The sequence below is a fragment of the Coregonus lavaretus genome (assembly GCF_964263955.1).
Source record: "Coregonus lavaretus genome assembly, contig: HAP1_SCAFFOLD_7782, whole genome shotgun sequence".
Classification (NCBI taxonomy): Eukaryota; Metazoa; Chordata; class Actinopteri; order Salmoniformes; family Salmonidae; genus Coregonus; species Coregonus lavaretus.
This window is the reverse complement of record NW_028166441.1, coordinates 13,118-23,843: the sequence shown is the minus strand read 5'-3', so window position 1 is coordinate 23,843 and position 10,726 is coordinate 13,118. Positions and strand designations below refer to the sequence as shown.

The 10,726-nt window shown below is 45.0% G+C and overlaps 1 protein-coding gene across 1 annotated transcript; it reads right to left on the bottom strand.

The window, feature by feature from the left end:
* Window positions 1-982: 982 nt before the first annotated feature.
* On the bottom strand, window positions 983-9,747 carry LOC311114696 (runt-related transcription factor 1-like; the record flags this gene model as incomplete). The annotated part of the gene is made up of 5 exons (XM_084189936.1): window positions 9,082-9,747; window positions 7,595-7,851; window positions 5,121-5,277; window positions 2,279-2,383; window positions 983-1,183 (listed from the first exon to the last, which is right to left on the bottom strand). Coding segments are annotated over exons 1-5 (748 nt in total), but the record flags the coding sequence as incomplete, so codon positions are not given.
* Window positions 9,748-10,726: the final 979 nt, after the last annotated feature.

Here is a 10,726-nt window from a genome sequence, read left to right as displayed (position 1 = left end):
CCATACACCCATCTCTGATTCCATCTCCATCTCTCCATACACCCATCTCTGATTCCATCTCTATCTCTCCATACACCCATCTCTGATTCCATCTCTATCTCTCCATACACCCATCTCTGATTCCATCTCCATCTCTCCATTCACCCATCTCTGATTCCATCTCCATCTCTCCATTCACCCATATCTGATTCCACCTCCAACTCTCCATATCATCACTTTGGAGACATAGCTAATTCTGAGAAGCATAGGCCCAATTCCTGTCAATTTTAATGTTTTGCTGGTCTCTGACGTGTAATGTTGGTATGTATGTCCCTATGAATGACTCCCTTATATAGTGTATTGCACAGGAGGCTGGTGGCACCTTAATTGGGGAGAACGGGCTCATGGTAATGGCTGGAGCGGAATAGTATCAAATACATCAAACACATGGTTTCCATGGTTTCCAGGTGTTTGATACCATTCCATTTACTCCGTTCCAGCCATTATTATGAACCGTCCTCCCCTCAGCAGCCTCCACTGGTGTATTGCGTGTTTAGATTTTAAATGAGGGTTTTTTCACACACTTCTACTTCCTGTCAGCTGACTCTCACTTCCTCCTCTCCTCCCTGGCCTGCTTCCTCACTACAACTGTCTACATATACAGGCTAACACACACACACACACACACACACACACACACACACACACCACTTCGGGAGAAGAGGAACAGAAACTGCGGGCGTATGTGTCAGAGGCTCTACTGCCACACGTTAACCGCAATGGGATTGGCTAAAACCACAAAAGAGGAAGTACTGGTCTTTCCAAACCCAGAAAAATATGTGAAAAACAAAGTGATTGGGCCTCTTCTCTCCTGCTCTCTTGCACATTGTTTGAGTGCTGTTTGTTACGTATGTGGAGGCATAATGCATAATGTGATTTCACTGTGTGATGACTGTTAGCATGTACACTGTGGGTGTATGTGGTACCATGAGGGAAGACTCACCTGGTATCTGTGTGTGGTGTGTGGGGTTGCTGAACTGGGCCGGGTTCAGGGCGGGCCGGGGGTTGGGAGTGGGTGCGTGGTGGTGATGATGGTGAGGGGGCGTGACCCTTATGGAGCTCCGCCTTAGCTGCTCCAGCTCGCTCAGACGCTCGGAGAAGGCCAACGCTCCCGTCTTCACGTCCTCCAGCTTCTGTCTGTGGCCTACACACAGAACACGCAAGCAGAAACGCATACACTCTCCATCAATCAATCAATCAATCAATCTCTCAGCCTGCCTGCCTGTCTGTCTGCCTGTCTGTCTGTTTGTTAACATATGTTTAGTTCTTCTTTGTCTTTAGTTTGAGGTCTCAATTCTAATTAAAATATAAGTTTGTTCCCTATTTGGTTTCATGTTATGTGATATATGAGGGGCCAAACTGAAACGATGTAATGATGAAGAGAGTCCTCATCAGACCACAACAAGACACAGCATGGTGGGGGGGAGAGAGGGGGAGGGGGGGAGAGGGAGAGAGAGAGAAAAGAGGGGGGAGAGAGAGAGATTGACAGAGGAAGAAAACGGAGACAGAAGGTATCCAGCCAGCTAGCCAGCCTCAGCTGTGAAAAACCATCACTCGTCTTCACATTTCCACCCACCCACCCACACACACACACATACACACACACACACACACACACACACACACACACACACACACACACACACACACACACACACACACACACACACACACACACACCCACACACACACACACACACACACACACACACACACACACACGGCTGGCGCACTGGGAGGAAGTGGTGCTGTAACTGGAGCCTGTGTCTGAGCCCTTTGAAGCGTGGGCCAGAACCCAGAGCCAGCCAGATCCTCAACACACACACACACAGTGAGCCAGCCAGCCAGACCCTGGATCGTTGCACGGCGCCCAACACCAGATTCCCGACCAGAATAACGGACCATCGGGGAATTGTCCCGTTAACAACCATGAGACAGAGGTGTGATGAGCCTTCGAATCAGCACACTCCCAGAACTACAACCCAGAACTAATGCAACTACAAATCCCATTCCACTAAGATTTGAACTCTAATGGTAATTATGGTCATGATGATCATCATGATCATGATAATGTAATAACAACTTGGATGATAATGATAACTATGATTATGATGATGCATTGTCTTCCGACAGGTGGTGTCACTCCTATGGCGACGCTCATCCTTCAACCGACAGAGTCATGGCGCTATCTGACGTTGATAACTGCGATGATGATGAAGAGGATGAAGGTGGTACTCACGGCGTGGTTCTCTGGGCCCGTCCACGGTGATCTTGATGGCTCTCTGGTAGGTGGCCACCTGGGGAGGGTTGGTGAACACCGTGATGGTCAGAGTGAAACTCTTCCCTGGAAGAGAGAGTGAAAATATGTTTTAATGTGATCATCTCCACAGAAAACCTATTGTGTCTCGCTGGCTCTCTCTCTCTCTCTCTCTCTCTCTCTCTCTCTCTCTCTCTCCAAACTCTCTCTCTCTCTCTCCAAACTCTCTCTCTCTCTCTCCAAACTCTCTCCAAATATACACCAGGTCTGGATATGACATTAAGATCAGCCTGACACAGGAATAACCCAGAGAGACATCAGAGAGACAGACAGACCCTACGGCCCCACACCTATTTACTGCCTCATAAACACACACAGACAAACAGAGTGTGTGTGTGTAGGGGAGCAGACCTGGCTGGTGTTGTCACTGTGGGACTAATCTAGTCAGAGGGTCTGGTGATGAGTTGACAAGGCTGCCTGGCTGACAGTCTCCACTGTGAGTGTGTTTCTGTATACATCTATGAATCTGCATGTGTGTGTATATCTGTGTATCTCCATGTGTTTCAGTGTAAGTATAGAGATTCCTAGGTGAGTGGAGGAGACAATCACATCTGTCTCCATCAATCACGTGTGTGTGTGTTTTTCCCTCAGGCTCTGTACCTCAATGCATGGTGATGAGTGACGGGCAGACGCTGAGAGGATGTGCACACACACACACACACACACACACACACACACACCATGGAGGTATGGGCGCCCAGGGGAGGCGGTCAGAGGCTGTGCCAAGGCTGGAATAGAGTTACCACAAACAGACCAGCCTACGCCAGCTAAAGCCCTGGCTACACACACAGGTACTCGGCTGTACTGTCCAGACCACACACAAGCAGGCAGCCAGGACTATTCTCAGAGTCTAGAGAAGCTATGACATCACATCCCTGTCCCATGTTTTCTATTCAAGTGTGTTTGACTGCCCAATGAGAGGCACATCTACTAATACACTAATATTCACCATAATAGGACGACTGTCCATTATTCATCATGTAGAACTTACTATTTTTCTAAAGTAAGTTATTGTAGGATAATTGAATTGCAAAATATGGATGATATTTCACAATCACATTTCCGCTGAAAAGATTGCTCAGTCTTACATCAGACATAGTCACCAAAAAAAAAACTCTTCTCGTTTATCCATATGTATGCATATATCACACGCACACACACACACACACACACACACACACACACACAGTTGTTTTCAATAGTAGCGTCTGTGAGGGAGACGTTCTGTCTGAGAGGCAGACGGGAAGAAGACAACACAGCTAGGGAACGTCCCCTGACACAACGCTGTGTGTGTGTGTGTGTGTGTGTGTACACTATACTGTCCATGTGTTAGGATGAACAAGTGTGTATGCACATCCAAACAACTTTGTTTGCAAGAGAGAGAAAAAGAGAGAGAGAGAGCGAGAGAAAGAGATAAATATGTCTGAGATTGTTTGTGCTGTTGGGCCGTCCAGTGACTCACTGCTCCTATATCCAGAAAGAGAGGAGAGTGGGAGGAGATAGAGAGAGAGAAGACAGAAAGGCAGAGGAGGACAGATGTGGTCTTTGTTGCTGGTGTGCTATCTGCAAGAAATAATCTGAGGAGAGGAGAGGTAGAGCGATAGAGGAGAGGTAGAGCGATAGAGAGATAGATAGGATGAGAGAACAGCTGTGGTCTTTGTTGCTGGTGTGTCATCAGTCTGTCTGATCGGACACCATCGGTGCACATCTAAAAGCTGTGTGTGTGTGTGTGTGTGTGTCTAAGTGCCAAGGCTTTTACCCAGTTTACATTTCTCTGGGGCTTACTGTACAGAGATGACTGTTTACTCCGGATCTCTCCCTCTATAACCGCCCCTATCAATGGGATGATTTTTTTCTCTGTGTGTGTGTGTGTGTGTGTGTGTGTGGGGGGGGGGGGGGGGGGACAGAGACACAGTCAGGTCTAGGCTTGTTGACTACAGCAGTGTGTTTACCACAGTGGGTCCTATCAGCATTAGCCAATCACTTGTCTTATCTTCCCTCTGAATAAACCTCTGTCACGGTGTGTGTTTCCCAGAAGTAAAGGGGAGAAGGACGTGTGTCTGTGTGTGTGTTTAGAATGGTTTATTTCATATTCAGAAGTGTGTGTGTGTGAGAGAGAGAGATCCCTTACATAACTCTAAACCACACCACACCACTGTTATCACACTAACACTGGACCACAGCCTACTGAGCTGCAGCCAGACCAACTCTATGACCACAACCCAACCAAACACCTAGTTTCATCAACGTTCACCACAAGTTCAGACAAGCTCACAAATACAGTCATACTGGAATTAACCCTGAGCTGCACTCTAGGTCCTGTGGGTGTGTGTGTGTGTGTGTGTTTTAAGTCAGACTAGATGGCTGTTTGCCTAGCAGGACAATGGGACAATTGAGAGGTGTGTGTGTGTGTGTGTGTGTGTGTGTGTGTGTGTGTGTGTGTGTGTGTGTGTGTGTGTGTGTGTGTGTGTGTGTGTGTGTGTGTGTGTGTGTGTGTGTGTGTGTGTGTGTGTGTGTACAGTAACAGCTAGCTTATGTACAGAGAGGCCTGTGTTTTAAATAGATAAGGCAGGACATTTGCCTGCACCTGATTTGGAGTAACTGCGGTTCACCGTCCGTTAGGCACAGCGAGAGAGAGAGCTATATCAGTGTATCTATGTGTGTGTGTGTGTGTGTGTGTGTGTGTGTGTGTGTGTGTGTGTGTGTGTGTGTGTGTGTGTGTGTGTGTGTGTGTGTGTGTGTGTGTGTGTGTGTGTGTGTGTACCTCGTCCACTGCGGCCTACGAAGCGCAGGTCGTTGAAGCGAGCAACCTGGTTCTTGAGGGCGGCCGTGGCATTGCGGAGTTCTGCTGAGTAGTTCTCATCGTTCCCCGCCATCACCGTTACCAAGGTACCGTCAGGGATATCGCCAAGGGCAACCACCTTCGGCAACAGGAGGAGAAAGAGAGACAGAGACACAGTCAGAGGGATGGAAACTTTATTGCTCGTCTTGCACATTACAAAAAAATACAATACCAAAAACATAATTACACACGTAATTTACATAGAACATAATTTACACAAAACATCAATTATGTATTTGGTAAAAAAGGAGCATCTTTAGTTATATTGCAACTCTCTATTCCGAGTGCATTCAACTACATTTATACAAAAAAAAGTACTTCAAAATGAATTCATTATTAAATCTGAATCAATTTAGTCTATTTCTCATCATTTGTCCACCCTGGGTCCACTAAATGGGAGGGCAGTCTGGGTGTTTTTGTGCTCCAGAAAGCCACCCAGACTACAGACTGAATAGCTCCACACCCAAAGCAAATAGACCCAGGGAGAGTCATTTTCATATTAACTGTAATCGTGGCCACAAATCAGCGTGCAAATTTACAGAGGAGATATCGGGCATGGGTACTACTCTGTTCTGTTTTTCAACTGAGAAACTACAGCTTTAGTCCACACACACGACCCCCCTTCACCCACACACACGGCCGAGATGGAAAATACGGGTGGGTGTTTGGCAGACCCAGTATAGTTTACATTCTCGAGGACTGTTGGGGAGCTACGGAAGTCAGACATGAGAGAGAGGTTCGGTGGAGCGTGAAAACTACCCTGCAGAACAAACAATAATGAGGAAATGATTATAGAGCTCTTCAAGCAGACGGTCAACAACACCCAGACACAAACACACACTTAATGGCAACAACTTCCGCCCATGACATTGTTTAGAATGTACATAATGTATACAACTCGATCAATCTGATTTTATAGCATTTTTCTATGGCTTTTTTTCACAAATACCTTTGTCCTAAAGTGCTTAAAAGTACTTTACTTGGATGATATAACCCTATTATGGATACCCAGAAAGACATCAGCCTAATGAAACAACTGTAAGTCATTGACGTGCATCATTCTAATTCTGAGAACTGCACTAAAAAGTGAAAAACTGTAAGGGAAGTAGGCTATAGCTATAATAATATTTTTCTCCAATTACATTTTTGATCTGTGACCAGGGCCGTCATACACCCCCAAAAATCTGTGGTCCGTCTGTTAGTTGGAGAATTTTGCATTTTTCAAACACCTGAAACAGATTTTTCATGCAATCTAGAGCCGTAATCATTAAGCTTAATTCTATGTCAAAAATATGTTTATTTTTCTGCATATCTAATCATACCTCTTGAGCTGTCTGTATTCTCCTGACTGGTGGTTATTTTTTTAAAGAAACTAAATATGCTTCTCTGCATCTTTGCTAAAATCTAGGTAAAAGATTGAAAGGAATGTGAGTCTTATTCAGTACATTTAGTAATTGCTTGCTTTTCTAAAGTCTACCAACCTTGCCAGCCGGCATTCCAGCTAAGATAGAGTAGCTATCTTGTCTAAAACTAACTTGATTGACAGCCTGAAATGGCTTCTTGGTAGCTAGTTATGAGGTTGGTAGATTGGGTACTGCTCATGGCCAGTTATCAAGCACCATCTCACACACACGCCAAGTGGTACCAGAGGGCCAAGTCTGGGACCAAAAGGCTCATTAACAGCTTCTACCCTCAAGACTACTGAACAGTTAATCAAATGGCTACCCGGACTATTTGCATTGACCCCCTTATTTGATTATTTAAAAAAAAATTGCCCCAGGCTCGATGTACACTCACTAGACTCTAACCACACACTCACACATACTACACTGACACTCCAACACACACACACACAAAACACACACATGTTCATTGACGCCACCTACACACACATACACACACACACACACACACACACACACACACACATACACACACATACATTCACATTCCTTCACACTCTTCACATATGCTGCTGCTACTCTCTGTTTATTATCTATGTATAGTCACTTGACCCCTACCTACATGTACATAATACCTCAATTAATTTGACTAAGCTGTACCCCCACACAGTGACTCGGTACCAGTACCCTTTGTATTTAGCCTCTTTATTGTTATTTTATTTGTGTTACTATTTTTCCTTTAGTTTATTTCAAAATGTTCTACTGACTTTTTTTTTTAACTCAGCATTGTTGGTTAAGGGCTTGTTGTATTCAGTGCATGTGACAATATATATTTTTTTGATTTGACTTGACACACACATAGACATTTATGAGAAACGTTGCCACCAGACAACATTTGTGCAGGAAAACATTCCTCTATAGCCTCCAGAAATGATTAGAAATAAAACGACAAATATAGCACTACACACACTCCTCTCCCACACACTCACTCACCTTGAATGCGATGGGCAGCGTCTTGTTGCACCTCCAGTGTGTGGGTAGGACAGAACAGAGGAAGTTGGGGCTGTCTGTCCTCACCAGTTCTCCAGGGTGATCTGACAGCACCTCCACCATGCCTCGGTCTGCCATACGCAGCTTTCCCACTAGGGCGGTGCTACTGCTCTCCTGGGCACCCAGGGGCAGACCCTCACTCATCTTACCCGACAACAGGGTGGTGGAAGGGGGGGTGAAGCGTCGACCAGGGGCTGGGTCTGGAGAAAGATAGAGATGTAGATAAATAAATGAGCGAGGACACACACAGACAGACATAACGCAGGCGTACACGCACACACACACACTCACTATATAGTCAACCTATGCCAATAAGGCATATAACTTCTTAGTAAGTAATTAAAAACTAATTTAGGCTATTCACATTTTGAGCTGTGCACATCATCAGTATTTTCTATTATGTTTATCAATGTGCGTGTAGTTTCAAGTTGGCCTTCTGAGCACAGAATTATAAAAGTTCTCAGAATAGAGCGCAGTGAAATTACAACAGCGGAACCAAACCCTGGAGAGCCGGAGGCACGTGAAACCAAACCGTTAAAAACCAGCCAGCGACGCTGAGTCTGACAGGGCCCGGCGCGCGCTGTCGGTCGGTCTGTCTGTCACTCAGCCAAGCCAACCACAATCGATGCCACATGTTGGCGGTTTGGAACGACCCGGGGTTTAAAAACCGCTGCTGCCTCTCGCTCTTTCAACAGAACTTTGACTAGTGTACCACAGAACTGGACTGAACTCCAACTCTGTCTTGCTCTCATCTAACCACCCAATACTAACAGCAACCCACGCGCTGTGGATGGATGGAAGGATTTATTTATAAACCGTTGATGAGAGGGGAAGTAATGTGCTTTGCATGTGTTTAATGTGGTTTCCACTAGTTACCACAGTCATAAAGTTAGTATTTGCTATAGGCGTATCGTAAAACTTAATGAAAACACATATTAGCTGTTTGGTCTTAATTTAAGGTTAGGGTTAGGAATAAGTTAGCAGTGTGGTTAAGGTTAGGGTTAAGGTTAGGTTTAAAATCACATTTTAAGAAGATAAATTATAGAAATAGGCGGGGTTTATGACTCTGTGGCTGTGGTAACTAGTGACAACCTCAAGTGTTCTGTCTAATTTATCTATAGCATATTGTTGCAGAACTTGTGTAAAATTATGTACCAAAATGTCAACTTTACTCTGAAGTGGTTCAGTGCTTTGTGCCTGTGAGGTTCCAAATGTAGTCTATAGCCTACTCCCTATATGACAGAAAAAACCCGTTGGCGTCCTGCCAATTATTACATTTATTTCCTCTTAAAATTCTGGTTTCGGTGTGTTTCTTGGCTATGTTAATGCACGCGGGCATAAAAGCACACACAAATGTCAACACACACACACACACACAGATACCAACACATATTCAACCCTGGGTAAAATGTGAAAATGAGTTCATGTACCGTATTTGGCGTCCCAAAGGAAGACCATTTGTACACCGCAGTAGGATCCAGTTAAACTGACTCTCTGTGGAATATATAGCTCTATATTTCTTCTGATATTTGCCTCTACAATTAAACCTGTTGTTCAACAATGGAAATCAGGCGACCATCTGAAGGTATATGCGTGGGCACGGATACAACTGGGTTTATGCGTTGGAGTGGAGTCAAAGACCTTCCGTTAACAAATTAAGCACATCCCGCTAAATCTCGGTGTGTGAAGTCCTCATTCCATGATCCGTGCTATGGACACCGAGACTGAAGAGGCATCCACTAATCAGATACTAAATAAAACCGGACGGTCATCCAAGGAGGTCTCGGGGCGCATTCAAATGAGCAGGCGAGCAGCGAAAAGAAAGTCCAGTTGGGTTATTTTTTAATCTTCTTTTTAATTCTGTTGTTCTTCAATAACTTGTGAGTTACTCGCCACAAAACGTCAACTTTGATGGATGTTCTATGGCTCCCCAATGCGCAATAGAAATCTTCTCGCCTCTATGCGTGCCAACATTGGAGACGGAAAAAACTTTAATACTTCAATTTCGCTTTTATAAATATTGTCTAGGATGTGTCACTGCCAATAGCCTTATATTTCGACACACCCTTGTTGAACGCTCCGGGTGCGTATAGGGTTCAGTTGCTGCGTATGAATGAACGTCCGGACAGTGAGAGGCAGGGTTTTACTGGCAGTCAGCAGTGCTGGAATGCGTCCCTCCAGGGTTAGATTTGCATAGAGACAGATGTCAGCCAATGGAATCGGCCAACTACGGAGAGTCCGGAAAGATGTAACCAATCAGAGCTGCGTCCGTCCAGGGAGGGAGGAACTGTGGGTTCTGAGGAAAGCTCGCGCCAGTCAATGGAATTCCACTTTGGGGCTGCGGTGCACGAGGCTCGGTGAGCGAGGGCGCAGCAGTCGCGCTCTAGTATTGTGGTTTTAACTTAAAAGTCAACAGCGTGCAATTGGATAGTGGATGCCAATACAAAAACAAATAACAGAAGAAAATATTTTGAAAGTTTGCTTAAAATGATTGTTCACAAAAAATCAGCCCAAATCACAAATAGGTCTATGCGTTTGGACACCAAACACACATATTTAGTTGGAAATTACAATTTAGCCTTCCTAATGCCTGATATTTCCCGGATGATTTCTCGTGTCGGTGTCAAAACATAGTCTGCACACACCTTAACAAAATAAGATGAGTAAATATCCATGCAATAAGTTAGCCAATAAGACATAGCCTATGTGCCTATATAGACGTGCACTAACAGGAAAAGTAAAGAGAGAAGCCCAAATGACTAATCTGTCGATGAGGAGGACACTTATACAAAGACAAACATTCTGCTGACTTCCAGGGCGCGTGTACTGTTCCAGTAGACGTATTGGTCATGCGCTGATTTATTCGGGGAATATGATATCAGCAATAGTCACGGCGTCACCGCTCTAACTGTATAACCCATCTGCGAATAGATTATATTATAGAGGCCAAGGAGACGTATTTTGGGGACGATATCCCATTTCTAATAGGCCTATTCCCCCTCTAACGCACTATGGCTAGGGTCCAAAGTGATGGGGTTTCAGAGGTTGACGTTATAGTAGGTTCCACAAGCCATG